This window comes from Cervus canadensis, chromosome 1 (genome assembly GCF_019320065.1).
Source record: "Cervus canadensis isolate Bull #8, Minnesota chromosome 1, ASM1932006v1, whole genome shotgun sequence".
Taxonomy (NCBI): domain Eukaryota; kingdom Metazoa; phylum Chordata; class Mammalia; order Artiodactyla; family Cervidae; genus Cervus; species Cervus canadensis.
In genome coordinates, this window is record NC_057386.1 from 38,725,530 (window position 1) to 38,742,113 (window position 16,584).

Sequence of the window (16,584 nt, forward strand, 5' to 3'; positions counted from 1 at the left end):
CAACCTCTGAGACCCCCGCTCACCTCTAAATTCTCACCCCCATCCCACATGACCTATGCCCTCCTCCAAACCACAGACAAGCATCCAGATGCACACACAAACCCTGGTGGTTCTGGGTCACCTTATAAGACAATGTAAGCCGGGAGACTGGGGATGTGGAAAGAGATGTAGAGACTAGAGAAGGTGGCAGAAACAGAGGGAGGAGACGTGAGAGAACTAGGAGAGATGGAACAGGCAGCCAAGACCGAGGCCCTTCAAGCTGGCATCTGCCCTAAGGAGCTCCTGAAACAGAAGGATCTTTGCTGGCTCTTTAAAAACACCTCAGAAAAGCCCTAAGGGCCATGAGATGGGGCCAACGCTCCTCTCTAACAACCCCTCTGCCACCCCTCGGGAGCTGCTCAGACACCCATTCAGAGGGTGCAGACACAATCCTCCTCTAGGGGCCCCACACATACTCACTCTACCCCTCCCTCCAGAGCTTGGAGCCCGGCTCTGGTCTGGACATCTCTGGGGTTTGGGGGGTCAGGTTCAAGGTGGGATGCAATAGCTCCAGAGTTCAGCGTTTCACAACAGATAGGAGAAGCAGAAGCCTGCTCCAGAAGAGGAGCAGAGGGCTCAGTCTCCCGGGACAGGTGAAGGCACACCCATTTGGACCCACTTTGCCTTTCTTCCCCATCCAGAGCCCCCAGTGCAGAGGAGGGGGTCCTGGGTCCACAGTGGGAGCCAGAGGCTCATCCAAGTCACCCTGGGCAGGGCTGGGCTGGGGCAGAGGCAGAATGCTGCCGGGAGGTTCTCTTGGGAGAAGTGAATTGAAAAGCATCTCGGAGGAGGGCAGAGAGGGAGGGAGGCTGGGTGGTGTGTACACACACACACACACACATACACACAGCCTTCCTGACTTAGCCCGAGCCTCACTCAGGAGAGGAGCAGTCTTCTCTCCGCTCTTGAAGCTGCTTTCTGTTCCTTCCCCGCCCATCTGAGCTGTCAGCAGCACCAGCGAAGTTGGCCTCAAACTTGAATGGGGCTGAAGGCTCCAGCTTCCTGGAGCTCCACGGGGCGGCAGGCTGGCCGGAGCCTCTGAGTTCAGCTGGCCTGGAGAAGCCGACCTTCCCAGCACCCCCGGCTGACCCTGGCTCTCCTGGGTGACACGTCTGCCCCTGACCTGTAGGCCCCCAGTCCTGGCCAAGGAATGGTGCACTGAGGTCCCTCGGAAGCCCCTCGTCCCATCCTGGAGCTGGAGCAGCCCAAGGCCCAGGCCAGCATGGCCAACCCCGGACAGCCTCAGTTTTCCCCGGCTCGGGATCCAGGCCCTGCCTCACCCCTGGACCTGCCGGAGATGGAGAAGCTCCTTGTGCAGGTCGGAGGCCAGGATGACAAGCCCCTGAAGCTGTCCAAGTCCCTCTCAGGGCCTCTGGACCTGGAGCAGAATGGCCACAGCCTGCCCTTCAGGGTGATATCCGAGAGGCACCGGGAGGTCTTGCACCCCCTCTCGTCCTCCCGGGCCAGCTCCAGGAGGGCGTCCTCCACGGCCACCACCTCCGATGCCCAGGACAGAGAAGTTCCCAGAGATTATCTCATCCTTGCCATTGCCTCCTGTTTCTGCCCTGTCTGGCCCCTCAACCTCATGCCCCTCATCTTTTCCATCATGGTAAGTGCTGCTCTTCATGGCAGGGCGGGGGCTGGTTTTGGTCAGCAGCCATGCTTCCCCGGCAGGCACCAGTCACCCTACCTAGGGTGCTGAGAGAAGAGCTGGGGTGCTGGGGGTGGGGGAGGGGAGACTCCCCATCTTAGCTGGCCTATTACTCCCCCTTGGAGAGGGCTCCAGGGCCCCCCAGAGCTTTAGCTTCCTATTCTCCTTCATCTCTGCTCCTGGACATCACAGTTTGACTTTTCACACATCCCTGCTGGGAAGGAGATCCCAGAGAGATGCCCGGAGCTAAATTCTGCATAGAAAAGACAGCCAACTTGGGGGTCTGGCCTTTGCGGGGATTGGGGGCTTTGTCGCAAGGAGTCATTCCTGAGTGGGGCTGTGAATCAGCAGAGATTGCAGCCAATATGGGGTCTCAGGGCCCCACGTTCTCATAAGGGGAGCCAGGTAACACCTCCCCACCCCACCCCACCCCACCCCCAGGGCCTCCTGGGTGTTCTAACAGCTTCTGGCAACTCTGGTTTCCAAGAGCGAGCAGTAGCTTCCCTGCCATGGACTGCGGGCCCGGGGCCCAGCTCCCCCAGGGCTGCTCCTCTGGGGGGAACTTCTTGCTGGGGCCCTTTGGGCCTTGCCTTTGTACTGATTTCAATATCTGTCTCCCCGCAGGGGCAGGAGGGGGTGGTCTGGGCCACAGGTGGGAACGCATGTATATCAGAGGGCATGGCTGGCCTGGCCAGGGAGGGGTATGGGGGCTCGTCTTTGCTTCTCCCACGCTTGTGTTGTAGAGTTTTGAGTACCTAACCTTCGATCATCTCCAATCCAGGCCGTTGGGATCGGGCTGCTTGCAGAGGAGGAGCCCCAGGAAATGTTGGTAGCTGTTGACAAGTGAATTCCATGGTTCAGGAAGTTGGGAGAGACAGAGAGAGAGAGAGGCTGGCAGGGAATGACTTTCAGAATGAGGTTAGGAGCAGGGGATGGTACACCGAGGGGGGAGACGCTGTCTGCCTGCCCCTGGAGGGACTCCACTGTTGAGTCATCCGTCATCCAGCCCCCGGGAGCTGTGGGCTTTCCTGCTGCCGTGCTGTCCACTAAGAAAACCCTTATTTCCTTATACGTCTCTCTCCACTTTACGGAGGCCCAGTTTCCAGCCAAGGGCACCTTCCCCAACCCCCAGCACCACCTGCCAGGGCTTCAGGGGGAAACTGGCAGCATTCTCAGGCCCCAGCGATTGGCGGGTTAGCGTGAGAAGAGCCAGGCTGGAGGGCCTTTGAGAAAATCCCTGTGCTGCCTGCGGCTCTTCGGGGGCAGCTGGGGGCGGAGCCGGGCCGCAGGGATTGCCGCCACTGGCTCTGGGTAGGGACAAGCTCTTGGTCACAGGGAGAAGCCCCAGAGGGGAGACCGGCTTTGGGGAGGGAAAGCAGACAAGGGTCCAGGAGAAAACAGTTGCTAAAATCCATCTTCTGGTGGGGGTGGCAGAGTGTGAGCTGGGTAAAAGCTGCCTTTGTCAAAGGAAACCTGGGCCCACAGCTGTGGGACCGCTGAACCCACCCCTGTTGTATTTCTACATCCATCTTGTGTTCTTGAACCAGGTCTGATGGTTGCCAGGCCTGGGGCAGGGAATACGGTGCTAAACCAGACACCATCACCAATTCCCACAAGCCTCCTCTCCAGCGGGGAGAAATTTATAAACAGATCCTGACAACACATTGCAAGAAGTGCCCACACTAGACAAAACCACAAGGTATTGTGCAACCTCAGGCAAGTCACTCAAACCTCTATTCTCCTCAGTATTCCCATCTGCAAAATGGGTGTCAACATAATACCTAAGTTATAGAGTTTCATGAGCCACACAAGGGGCTTTTCCAATGGTGCAGTGATAAAGAATCCGCCTCCAGTGCAGGAGACACAGATAATGCAGGTTTGATCCCTGAGTTGGGAAGATCCCCTGGAGAAGGAAATGGCAACCCACTCTTGCCTGAAAAATCCCATGGACAAAGAAGCCTGGCGGGCTACAGTCCAAAGAGTCCGACACGACTGAGCGCCTAAAGCACACTGCTATGAGCCACGCAAAGTGCTAAAGCACCCAGCACATAGTAAGTGCTAGAATGTGGAGGCAGAAAATTAGGCAAGTGTCTCCCTGATGGAGGATGGGAAGCCACCACGTGTTTGTTGGGTTTTTTCTTTTAGAGCTTTGAAATAAAATTCACATATCATACCATTTGGGGCTTCCCAGGTGGTGCTAGTGGTAAAGAATTTGCCTGCCAATATAGGAGAAGCGGGTTCAATCCCTGGGCTGGGAAGATCCCCTAGAGTAGGAAATGGCAACCCACTCTAGTATTCTTGCCTGGAAAACTCCATGGACAGAGGAACCTGGTGGGCTACAGTGCATGGGTCACAAAGAGTCAGACACAACTGAGAGACTGAGTACTATCACACCCTTCACTCATCTAAAGTGTACAATTCAGCAGTTTTTCGTATATTCAGATAAGTGCAGCCATAACCACAATCAATTTTAAAATATGTTCCTCACCTCTGAAAGAAACCCAGCAACGTTTTTCTATCACTCCTTCTAATACCTACCTGCCAGACCTGAGCAATTACTCATTTTCCTTCTGTCTCCATGGATTTGTCTCTTCTGGGCATTTCATAAGCAGACACACTTTGTTCTATTGAGCTTTATTGTTCTTCACTGATATTGCATTTTTTACAAATTGAAAGTTGGTGGCAACCCTGCCTCAAGCAAGTCTATCAGTGCTCTTTTTTGCAACAGCATTTGCTTACTTTGTGTCTCGGGGTCATATTTTGTTAATTCTCAAAATATTTCAAACTTTTCATTATTATTATATTTGTCATGGTGATCTGTCATCAGTGGTCTTTAGTGTTACTATGGCAAGAAGATCACAACTCACTGAGCAATAATGATGAGCATTTTTTTTAAGATCTTTTTTTTCTGATGTGGACCATTTTTAAAGTCTGGGCTTCCCCAGTGGTGCTGGTGGTAAAGAATTCACCTGCCAACGCAGGAGACTCAAAAGTCGTGGTTTCGATCCCTGGGTCAGGAAGATCCCTTGGAAGAGGGCATGGCAACCCCCTCCAGTATTCTTGCCTGAAGAATCCCCATGGACAGAGGAGCCTGGTGGGCTACCGGTCCATAGGGTCGCAAAGAGTTGGACAAGACTAAAGCGACTTAGCGTGCATGTGTTTTTAAAATCTGTACTGAATTTGTTACAATATTGCTTCTGTTTTTATAAAGTTTTGGTTTTTTGCCTCCAGTCATGTGGGATTTTAGTTCACCAACCAGTAATTGAACCCGAACCCCCTGCACTAGAAGGCAAAGTTTTAACCACCAGATTCCCCGGGAAGTCCCAAGGGTTAGGATTTTTAAGCAAAATTTAAAAATTAAGGTAGGTGCATTGTTTCTTCACACATAATGTTATTGCACGCTTAATAGACTACAGTAAGGTATAAAACATAACTTTTATACACACTGAGAAACCAAAACATCTGTGTGGGTCGCTTTGTTGTGATATTCACTTTACTAGTTAATAGGACACTCCCGTGCCCCAGGGAGGGAGGGGGTCAGTTATTTATCTAGAGTTGAAAGAAGTGGTCCCACTCAGCAGTGGGGGTGAAGGAGAGCCAGAAAGTGTGGAGAGTTAAGTCTCTATGCTGGTGTCTCCGGGTCTGACAACAGACTTCAAAGCTCCTCATCTGATGTCCCCCGCTGGTTACCAAGGGAAAGATCAAGCGCTTGACCCCAGGGTGGAAGGAGACCTGCAGCCCTGACACCCCCCGCTAGAGCTCACTGTCTGCAGAACATGTTGTAATATGAGGCTGGCAGAGTCTGGTTAATCATTCCCACTTAACAGATGAGGCAACTGAGACATGCAGAGCAGTGCCTTGCCTTTGTTCACACAACTGGTAAGAGGCATATCAGCTGGCTACTGAATCCAGTGTTCTCTTCACCTGCCCCACCCTGCATCTACCTCTGTGAAGAGGATGGTATGTCCCTCCCAGGGAAGCCAAATGTTTTGGGCATTTGTGCAGGGAGGGAATAATTCTATTCCCTTCTCTCTTTTTCTTCCCTACCTCCCAGTGGCCTCCTCCCTGCCACTCACTCACTCCATCAGTGGAAGACTAATGGACCACCAAGCATTCTTCCTATTGTGGCTTTGACAGAGGCCAACTGGGACCAGGGGCTCTGTTTCAGGAGCTGTGATCACAGGTGTCCAGACCTGGCTCTGCTCAGCACCACAACCTCCCGTAAGCCTCCTGGGATAGCCAGGGCAAGGCTGGCTTCATCCATTTTACTTCTGGGTCAGGCTGCGAAATAACCATGCTTCCTGATCCAGCAAGGTCTCCTGTCAATGAGAGATGCTGGACCCCAAGCAGTGAGCCTTCAACTGCTGACCAAGCAAGCATCAGATACACTTGGGTGTGTATCACCTCTCTATCCCTTTTAAGGCACATGACCATATCCAAACCACTCAGCTTCCTTCCTTAGCTCTAGTTTCCTCATCCATAAAATATGTGTAATAAAACCATCTACCTCCTAGGGCTGTTGGGAGAATTAAATGAACCAATGAGTGTGCCAGAGCCTGGCACATAGTAAATGCTTAATAAATGGAAGTGGTTGCTGTTATTATTAATACTAAATGAAATTGCAATGTCAGAGGAAAGAGCAAACCCCCTGTGCTGTGGTCCCCAATCTTTTTGGCACCAGGGACTGGTTTCATGGAAGACAAGTTTTCCATGGACCAGGGGGTGGGGGATGGTTTCAGGATGATTCAAGTGCATTCTGTTATTATTATTGTGCATATTTCCATTATTATTATCTCTATTATTATTACATCAGCTCTACCTCAGATCATCAAGCATTAGATCCTGGAGACTGGGGGCCCCTGCCCCAATCTGGCTTTCTGGCAATCCTGGCTTTTAGCAATTTGGATATAATGGAGTCTCACCCCTCATTACATCCCCGGAGGAGGTGGGCAGCCCTGTCTGTGGTTTTGGTGGCAGCCTCTCTGTAAGTTGTTCCCCCAGCATGTGGGAGCGATGCGGAGATCCACAGTGGCTTCAACGTTTCCTTACTTAGGCATTTTTGACAAGTTAATTATTTAACTGATGTGTTGCAGGCTCATTTTCATTCATTTATGATTCATCCCTTCCTTCAATGAGAGTGCTAAGCCCTGACCAGGGCTGATAGTCAGCTGGCATGCAGGCATATAGCTTAAAATATTAACATACTTCTGAAACCATTGGTAAGCTGCTGCTGTCTCAAGCCCCTCAATCTCCCCAGCTCCTCCCATCCACCACTGCAGCTACCCTGACTCCTCCCCTAGGACCCTCATCCCCCCAATCCGTCCCCTCTCTCAAGCAATGGAGGAGTTAACCTGTAGTCAGGGCATTTCAGGGTTTCTCTGGTGATTCAGACAGTAAAGAATCCGCCTGCAATGAGGGAGACCTGGGTTCAATCCCTGGGTTGGGAAGATCCCCTGGAGGAGGGCATGGCTACCCACCCCAGTGTTCTTGCCTGAAGAATCCCCCTGGACAGAGGAGCCTGGTGGAGTACAGTCCATGGGTTGCAAAAAGTCGGACATGACTAAGCCCAGTACAACACAGCAGGGGCCTTTCAGGATGAAGTGCACGTTTGCAGAGAGAATGATGTAAAGAAGGTATGGAGAAGCTCACCTTTTGGCTTTCAGAAGCTGGGAGGTGCTTGATCTCTGTGGAAGCGCTGATAACTGATCAGTCCTGGCACATCCTTTCTGTTTGTTTTTGACCACACTATGCGGCTTGTGGGATCTTAGTTCCCCAAGTGGGGATTGAACCCAAGCCCCCTGCAGTGGAAGCACAGAGTGTTAACCAAGGGCCCTGGGCCCTGGCACATCTTGTCTCTTCTGAGATCTGCTGGGCCTTGGCCTGAGCCTCATGGGTGGAGGAAGCTCTTTCCTGAGTTCTGTAGCCTCCTTCCTCTGGCTGGTTTCAGCCTCTGGCAGTTGTCCTCAGCATCCTCTTCACCCCATCCTCCCCGCCCCCAGCATCCTTTCTCCACACTCACACTTTTCTTCAGCATCTTTCCTCACTGATGTATTAACCTGAGTTCATAAATCGTTTTCTCACTCACCATTCCCACAGCCCCTGCAATCACAAACGATCTATTAATTCAGTCATTACAACCGTTACTGCAATTACTATTATTGTGCCTTCATCTTGAGCTGTTTTGTATAAGAGGAAGATGATGCAACTGATAGGGATGGAGAGCAGCTGGTAATTTACTCAAAAAAAGAAATGAGGGTTTTCTTATGGATCCTTCATTTGGTAACTCACGGGAGTGGGGAGGAACTTCAGAAATGAGGGCCAGTTAGCAGTGGAGAACTTCTTGTGTAAAAGCAGGGCTCTGGACTTCCCTGGTGGTCCAGTGGTTAGGACTCTGTGCTTCCACTGCAAGGAGTACAAGTTTGATCCCTGGTGGGATCACTAAGATCTTGCATGCCATGTGGTATGGCCAAAAAAAAAAAAAAAAAAAAGGGCTGCATACTTAGAGGCAATTACTTTCCCTCTATTTTACAGATCTGAAAACCAAGATTTACAGAATAGTTGTGATATTTACATTGGATAGAATGTATAAAGTTCCTGACACCACAAAGCAGCCACAATTAGGTCTGCTCTGATCCATCTGGCCATTTCCAGGGTGTCTCCTTAATGACACCTCTCATGCTTGAAGGCATGTATGGTTGATCACTCTGTGGATAAAGAAGTGCAGTTGGGTTCAGTGTAACTGAAAAAAACATCTCTTTTACCTTTCCTCCTCACCTCTCATACCCAAGAAACTACATGTGTGCCTCTCTCCATGGTCCTGAATCATTGCAGCACGGACAACTGTTTTTCTGAAAAATGGGGGTGAGGGGGGGCAGGACACATCTCAAAGCGTCTGCCCTTCCCCTCACCAAGGCCATACTTACAGCCAACAATGAGTCCCTTGATTATGATTCAAGGTAGCTCCTGGGTTTCAGAACTTGAACTTCCTAGAAATCCCGGAAGACTTTCTGTATGTTTCTCCCTTTTCCTCCCATTGTTGCCTTGGTGTTGATGTCCTGAGTTTGGTGACCTGAGCTGCTGGCTGTTAGAGCATTTTATCCTCTACCACTCCTATGAGGCAGGGGTTGTCATTAGGATGTTTTACAGATGAGGCTGGAGCACAGAACACCACGCAGGTGTGGGGAGAGAAGCGACTGCAGAAGTGGAGAAAGGCCAGATCAGGAGGGTGCCACCTGTCACAAAATGGAATCTGGATTTGGTCCTGTGGGCAGTGGGGAGCTTACAACTGGGTGAGATAAAGAGAGGATTTCTTTGAGACCGAAGAGAAAAATATATAGTCAAGAAGGAGAGGGTGGGAAGACCAAGGAGAGCTGGTACCCTAATGTCCCTGGGGAGCAGAGAGAGACTGAGGTCTGGACTTGAGCTTTGCATAGTTCCTGACACGAGGTAAATGTTCAGACGATGCTAGGGATTATGACCATTCCAGTGGAGGTGGAGGAATCTCAGTGGGCTTCACAGAGGAGGTGGAATTGGAGCCTGCCATTGAAGGATGGAGAGGATTTGGACATGTGGTGTTGTGGGGGAGCAGGAATGCAGGTGGAAGAAATAGCATGAGCAAAAGCAAGTCGGTGCTCATACCCTGAGCAGCTCAGATCCAGAGGTCATGGAAGAGAATATCAGAGGCTCAAACCAGGAAATGCAAAGCTAACCTGAGTTTGGACTTTGTTCAGCAGACAGTGGGAGGCCATGGGAGATGCTGAGCAAGAGTGATTGCCTCAGCCACCATCATCTCTCTGAGCTTTTATATCAGCTCTTAACTCTCTTCTGATCCCCCACAACAGCTGGGCTGTGGCAGGGATGGAGGTCTTTTGGAAACTTGTATCCAATCCTACCATCCTCTGCCCCTAGGTTTCAGGTAGCCAAAGTACTGAAGTTTCAGCTTTAGCATCTTTCCAATCTCTTATCTCAATCCAAATATCCTCCCTTTAGGAAGTGTTCCCTGACTCTCCCCTTTTACAAACTCTCATAGGACCAGGTACCTCTTCTTTGAAACACTACCCACAGTTGCAATTTTACTTTTGTGGGGTCATGATGGTGGCCTGCCTCCCCCACCGGGAAGCAAGCTCCATGAGCATAACAGCTGGGGGCTCTCTCGTTCACTGCTGCATCCCACGGTCCTGGCACCAGGCCTGGCATGAGTATCTGTAGGATGGACTGGTGGTGTGGGGAGTAGAAAGGAGAGAAAGAGAGCTTGGAGCCAAGAGGGCATCTTCATGAGGCTGTTGCCTTGGCTTGAGTGACAAGTGGCACCTGGAACTAAGGCAGGTGCAACAAAGCTCCAGAGGACAGTTGCAGTGGAATTGACGAGGAGAGGAAATTAATTACTATGTTGGGATGGGAGGGGAGCTATGACTCAGTGGGAGACCTCTAGGCTGTTGATAATAATTGGGGCTTGAACAAGAAGAAGAAGGAGCACAAGGCAAGGAGCAGATCTGGGAAGCAGGAAGCTGTGGTTTGGGGCAAAGGAAGTCAGGGCACGCTGCAGCAGGCAGGTGGTGCTGGCCTGGAAGGAGCTTGGCAGAGGGAACCAGGGGGTGGGGCTGAGGGATCGGTTAGAATTCTGAGAGATGAAGGTAGGACCCAGGTGCACCATTGAAGAGAACACAGGTGGGAGGGTTGCTGCTCTGAACTTCAGCTTCTTCAAAAGTGGGCAACACTGCCGACCTTGTAGGATGATTCTGAGCCTAAATGAGGTAATTTAGGCTGTCGTTAACAAGCTGCATGACATAAAACAAGGGCTCAGTAAGTCTTTGTCATCGTTGTTCACCATCATCATCAAGGTACCTGACGCTTCCATGCTGAACTCAGGAGCTTCCAATAATCAGAACATAAAAATAACCAAACAGGGACTTCCCCACTGGTCCAGTGGCTCCGACTCTGTGCTCCAAGAGCAGGGGGCCTGGGGTCGATCCCTGGTCAGGGAACTAGATCCCACGTGCTGCAACTAAAAATGATCCTGCATACCACAATTAAGACTTGGCACAGCTAAATAAATTAATAATAATAAAAAAACAAGATGTGAAAGCAGTCACCACCTTTAGTGGACTCCTTCCTGTTCCTGTTCTAGTGGTCCAAGTTCTAGAGCTGGAGGAATCTAGAGGTCAGCAGCCAGCCCTGGGCAGTGGTGAGGGGTCTCCAGGGGCAAGCTTGGGACATACCTCCTACTGAGCCACTCCTGGGACCCTTGGAATACCCTCTGTCTTTACATCCTCTGTTCATCTCCCTCCTCGCACCCACCTGATTTAATCCAGTCAAGTGGGGCCAAGAGAAGCTGAGTTCACTGAGGATGATAATAATCAGATATGGTCCCTGTGAAGCCATCCATGGCTCCACTCCAGCCCGAGCCTTGCTGGTTCAAACCCAAGACACCTCACCTTTCCAGTGTGATCTGGGAAGTGGGCTTGGTTGAACAAGGATGTGGTATCTGGGTGGGAAATTGGGGGAGGGAGGACCAGTGATTTCTTTCCTTTTATGGCAAAAGGGGGCTCATAGAGAAAAGGAGGCAGGTGTGTTGGGCCGTAGAAAAAGTTGCAGGGGCTGCCTTAGTGTGGCTACAGGAGTGAGCCTTGGGCTGGTGTTCAAGGGGTCCTGGCTTATCTTTCCCACCAGCTCAGCATGGCCTGGACATGGTTCACCCTCCCAGGCCAACAGTCTCTACTGTACCACCCTGCCCATCCCTGTCCTGAGATAACACCCTGGGGGCTTCCCTGGCCATCCCGTGGTTAAGACTCCATGCTTCCACTGCAGGGGGCATGGGTTCTATCTCTGGTTGGGGAACTAAGATCCTGAGATAATGCCTGGCATTGCTCGGTTATGTTTCCAGCTGTCCCCAGCCAGCGATGGGCAAGCTTGGTTAGGGATCCCCACAAGAGGTCTGGCCACTTGAGTCCAGGCCACTTTTCCTGAAGGAGGTCCCTGCCTCTCCCCTAGGGGGGCTGCTCAAGTGTGGGCTGCAGCGGGGATGGGGGTTTGTTCTGAGGCTCAGGCAAGGGGCCCCCTGCAAGGCTGCTGAGGACAGGGTTTCTACCACCCTCTCTCTGCAGTCTCGAAGTAGCGTGCAACAGGGGGACCTGGACGGGGCCCGGAGGCTGGGCCGCCTGGCTGGGACGCTCAGCATCACCTTCATCATCATGGGGATCATTATCATCATTGTGGCCGTGACTGTCAACTTTGCAGGTGAGGCCCAGCAGCACCCCAGCTCCCTTGGTGTGGGGACCACAGAAGGATGTGGCCCAGCCCCCCCGGGACAGGGGTGGTGGTGGGGAGAAGGGTAAGAGCATGTGGGCGCCACAGCCTTCACCTCACACCCCAGAAAAGCAAGCACTCCAGTCGTCTGCAGGGACAAGCTGAGTGGGATTGGCTTTCTGGCTCTCCAATGGCTGGAGAGTGCTACTCACAAAGCCCAGCAACTTTGAGAATTTCTGGGCTATGTGGGTCAGTATTGTCCATTTCCCTCTAATCACACACTGGTATTGGAAGCCTCCAACCACCTCTGCCCCTTTGGTGACCAACCTACACTTTTCCCTACCACCTGTGCCCCATGGGCCAGCAGCTTGGCTGCTGATACTGGGAACAGGTTGTAAATATAGAATCTCAGGCCCAACCCAGACCCACTGAATAAAAATCTGCACTTTAGTAAGATTCCCAACCCCATCATTAAAGTTTGGGAGGTACTGGCCTAGAAAACAGAGCATTCATCTTGGGGCAGAAATCCTGGGATTTGGCTGCAGGGTCATGGCCTCATAGGAGAGGGAAGAATTCAGGTTTGTAATCAGCTAGTCTGGGTTCAAAAATGCAGGTCCTCTCCTTTACCTGTTTGAGCAGAAGCACGTTCCACAAAGTTTGAGAGGCATGCAGGTCCCTGCGAGGCAGGAGCCCACTGGCCCAGGGCATGAGCCTCAGCATCACTTTCCAGTGCCCCAGTCTCTTTGTCTTGCTCTGCTTGAATCTGACCCAAGATTCTTTCCTTGTGTATTAGTGTTAGCCACTCAATTGTGTCCGACTCTTTGCGGACAGATGGACTGTAAAGCCCACTGTAGTCCATGGAAGTCTCCAGGGAAGAATACTGGAAAGGGTTGCCATTCTTTTCTGCAGGAGATCTTTCAGACCCAGGGATCAAACCTGGGTCTCCTGCATTGGCAGGTGAATTCTTTGCCATCTGAGGCACCGGGGAAGCCCATGTTACGTTTCATGGCAAGTAACAACCGCTGAACTCAAATTTGCAAGGGGACTGTTTAGCTTTCACTAAAATATTCAAGCAGGAATGTGTCTAGCCTCAGGGGTCACCATGCCCACCTGTGAAACAATCACTGAGACGCCAGTTCTCTCCTTGGCAGGAGTTTACTTCCACCCGGAACCTCAAACCGAATCACCTCTGTTACCATTTCCCCTTAGGAAACAGAACCCCAAATCCTCCAAAAAGGGCCTGGGAGACCCCGTGTTCTGAGCTCCGTCCTGCTGTCACTGTTCTTTTCTTTACAGTTCCGAAGAAATGAAACTCACTAGGGGGCGGCGCTCGCAGAAGCAGCCCCAGCCCATTGAAGAGCTCCACCCACACGCCTCCCGGAGGACAGGATGATCCCCCAGCTCGAAAAGCACAAACTTGGAGGGAACCCCCCAAGTCACCCCATTGCTAGCCCACATCAAAAGGCGGGAAAAGAGAGGAAGAAAGGAAAGGAAATGGACTCTGAAACAGATGAATAAGGTGGTCCAGTCTCCTGGGCACGTCCCCGTATTTTAACCCCCGGGCTCTGGCTGGTTTCTCATCCCCGTGGTTTCCTGGGATTAGCCAAGCAGGCATATACTGCCAGAGTGAGAAGAAACCACTCCCGCCAACGAGACCATGGTGGGGAGAGAGTCCCTGCGTGTCTCATGACCAAGAGCAAAGACACAGACTTTATCTTTTCTATTTTTCTTGAGGTGGGATGAAAAAAAGACTGCCCTCATGCCTTGTGCCACATGCCTGAAGCGATCCCAGTTGGTGCCCTGAGCTCAGAGGCTGAACTGCTGCTTAGCACCTGCCCTGTAACCCCTCGGACACATGGGACGTGTAGCTACCCTGGAAAGAGGCAACAGCCACCCTTAAATCCTCCATCGCAGGATGAGGGCACCAAGAGGAGTGTTGTAGAGACAGAAATGGGGACAGCATGACCCATGGACCTCTTCTCAAACATTTCAGCCTCAGGAGCCTCTTGGTTGAGAAGCCTGGTCCCAGAACGTCTCCCGGAATGACCCAAGTCTGCCTCTTGTTCCCTACCTGGGCTGCAGTCTGGGGCACCAATCAAGAATTCCCGGGGCCCTGACTCCGTCTCCAGGTCGGCTAGTGAAGAGGAACTCAGGCCCGAGCTCTCATCCGGGGACCACCTGGTTGTCTGGGGCACAAACTCAGGGTTTCATGCGGAGGGGCTCAGGGTCCCTGTGCAAAGCGGCTGAAGGTCCTCACGCAGAGAGGCTCAGGTGGGGCATGGCTCCCAGCTCCCACCCCAGCTGCCTCTGATGCTCTATGCCTCACCCTGCACCCCTGATAAGCCTCTAACAGCAAAGGTTTTCCCCAGAGTCTGCCTTGGAACCACCCCTGGGGGAAATTCCTATAGGCTCCCAGGCCCTTAGGGATGTCTGTGCCTCCTTTAGGGGTGTGGGTCCAAGAGTTTTTATGAAGGTTTGTTATTTCCTGGGTCTAGAGAATTTCAAGATGGAGGGAAGAGCCTGGCTGAAAGGTCCTGTCTTCGGGAACTCTGGGCTTGGGAACACACTCACATGCCCAGAATCAGGGGCCTGGACACCATGGCCTGTGTCTCAGGACCTAATGGGGCACCAGGAGGGAGTGAAGCAGGGCCCCTCAGACTTCCCCCTGGTCTTTCCTGATCCCACTTCCCCAGCTGACTGCAGCCCCCAAGCCCTGGGTAATGGATGCTCTGGGCTCCCCCCACCCCCACCCCAGGAGGCCCTGCCTAGCAGCCAGGGTTCCAGGAGGCTGGGAGGGCATATTGGCTCCACATTGGCTGAGAATGTTTTCTCTGCCCCTGATCAGCACCCTCATGCCTCCTTTTAGGGCTCCTGCGTGTCTCCCCCACCCTCCTCAGAGGCTCCTGGGGAGGGAGACTGTTAGAGTTTCTGTCTTCCGGGAGGAGCTCTGGCGGGTACAGCTCTGAGCCTTCTAGGAGGGCCTGTGTGATGGAGGGGAATTGAAGGGAGTGTTCAGCGCCCTGGAACACTGTATAGATCCCTCTGGGGCTGGCATTCCTGCATCAGTGCCCCACCTGGGAATAAACCCCAGCCTTTCTCACATCTAAAGGAGGGGCCTGCTGAATCTGTTTAATGGGGCCTTTGAAGCCAAAACAGAGATGCCCCTGTTTGTTGGGGAAGGAAGGAGTTGAGTCCAGAGTCTTTGTGTCACTTTCAAGGTCAGGCCAGGGGAGTCATGTGGTCTGTGAATTTGACATTCACAGGCCCCGACTCTGGAAGGAAGGGTCATGAGTGAACGTCTCCTGGTAGGCCCCAAGGGGTCCCCAGCTTCAGTCCCCCAGGGAGACAACAGCAGTGAACCAGACTGTTTAGGCATGGTCTCATGGGCAGAGGCAGGACTGCGGCCTCTGTGTTCTTCGGGACCATCACACACACCCACACCTGTCCTGCTGTCCCAGTCACACCCATGAAAGCAGACCCTCACTGCCCCCTGCCACCCACACTGGCTCCTCCTCCAAACCCAGAATAGCAGAGAAAGAGAGAAGCCGCTGCAGACAGCTGCAGGAGCAGACAGAGCAGGAGCATCCTTCCATTTGGGCAAGAATGACTAGTTTTCTACTCATACCGAGAATGTAGCTCAGAGGCCCCAAGAGGCTGGCCCTTCTGGCAAAGAGGAGCCGAGGACAGGAAACCCTTCAGAAGTAAGACTGGGAGAGAAGGTCCTCATTGCCCCTCACCCACAGGGCACCTGACACCCCCAGGCCTTGGTGAAGATGAAGGGACAGTGGCCCTGCCATCCCAGCTCCATCGTGGGTCCAGCACTGGCTGCATGAACACCGTGGTCCCCCGGCTTGTGGTGCTGAACCAGCCCCTGCCCAGGTCCCCTAGGGAACAGCACGCACTACCCCCCACCAGCCCCCAGTTATCAGATCTCGTCTCTGTATTCCTCTGCATGGAAAGAAATAAAGCTGACTGCCCATCAAGGACCTGTGTGTTTGTGCTGCTGGGCTCAAGGGGCTCCAAACAAATTGGGGGGCACTGGGGAGCCTGGCAATCCAGGGGTTCTGTTGTGAGCATGGAGCATTCCCTTGGACAAGCCATTTGTCCTCGCCTAGACGTAGTTCTCCAGTGAGTGATGCTGGTCTTCCCTTGGTTGTTCCTTCTGAACAAAGACCTCAGGAGTTGAAGAGGAGGTCAGGAGGCTGTGCAGGACGTTTTGCAAACCTTGATGAATCCACATGGCCATCTGAGGGAGTCGCTAGTGTTATCCTGGGTTTCAGGTTGGTAATCCAAGGCTCAGAGAGGTTCAGACACTTGACCTGGGTCACACAGGACTTGGACATACAGAAGGTAGTGAAGAAATGTTGGTGAACTGTGTCCCTAGGTCTGACCCCAAAGTTGGTTTCTTGCTGCCATCTCTGCTGCCTGGAGAGTAGAGCCCCCTGGAAAGAAGGTGAGTTAGTTGTGTGTGTGGTAGGGGGCAGGGTGCATGGGGAGAATCTATTTTCAGGATGACTGCTTGATGGTGGAAGGTGGCAAGGGCTTTAGGAGTGAGGAGCTGGGCATAGGCAGAGCCACTGGGCTGGGCAGTCAGCAGGAAAGGAAGGAATGGCCACGTGACCCCGATAAGCTGTTTATACTGAGGGCAA

The 16,584-nt window shown here is 52.5% G+C and overlaps 1 protein-coding gene across 1 annotated transcript; it reads left to right on the forward strand.

The window, feature by feature from the left end:
* Positions 1-875: 875 nt before the first annotated feature.
* Positions 876-15,918, forward strand: TRARG1 (trafficking regulator of GLUT4 (SLC2A4) 1). The gene is made up of 3 exons (XM_043478809.1): positions 876-1,648; positions 11,794-11,926; positions 13,232-15,918. The coding sequence occupies exons 1-3, from the start codon at positions 1,262-1,264 to the stop codon at positions 13,243-13,245; spliced, it is 534 nt and encodes a 177-aa protein (XP_043334744.1). The 5' UTR covers positions 876-1,261; the 3' UTR covers positions 13,246-15,918.
* Positions 15,919-16,584: the final 666 nt, after the last annotated feature.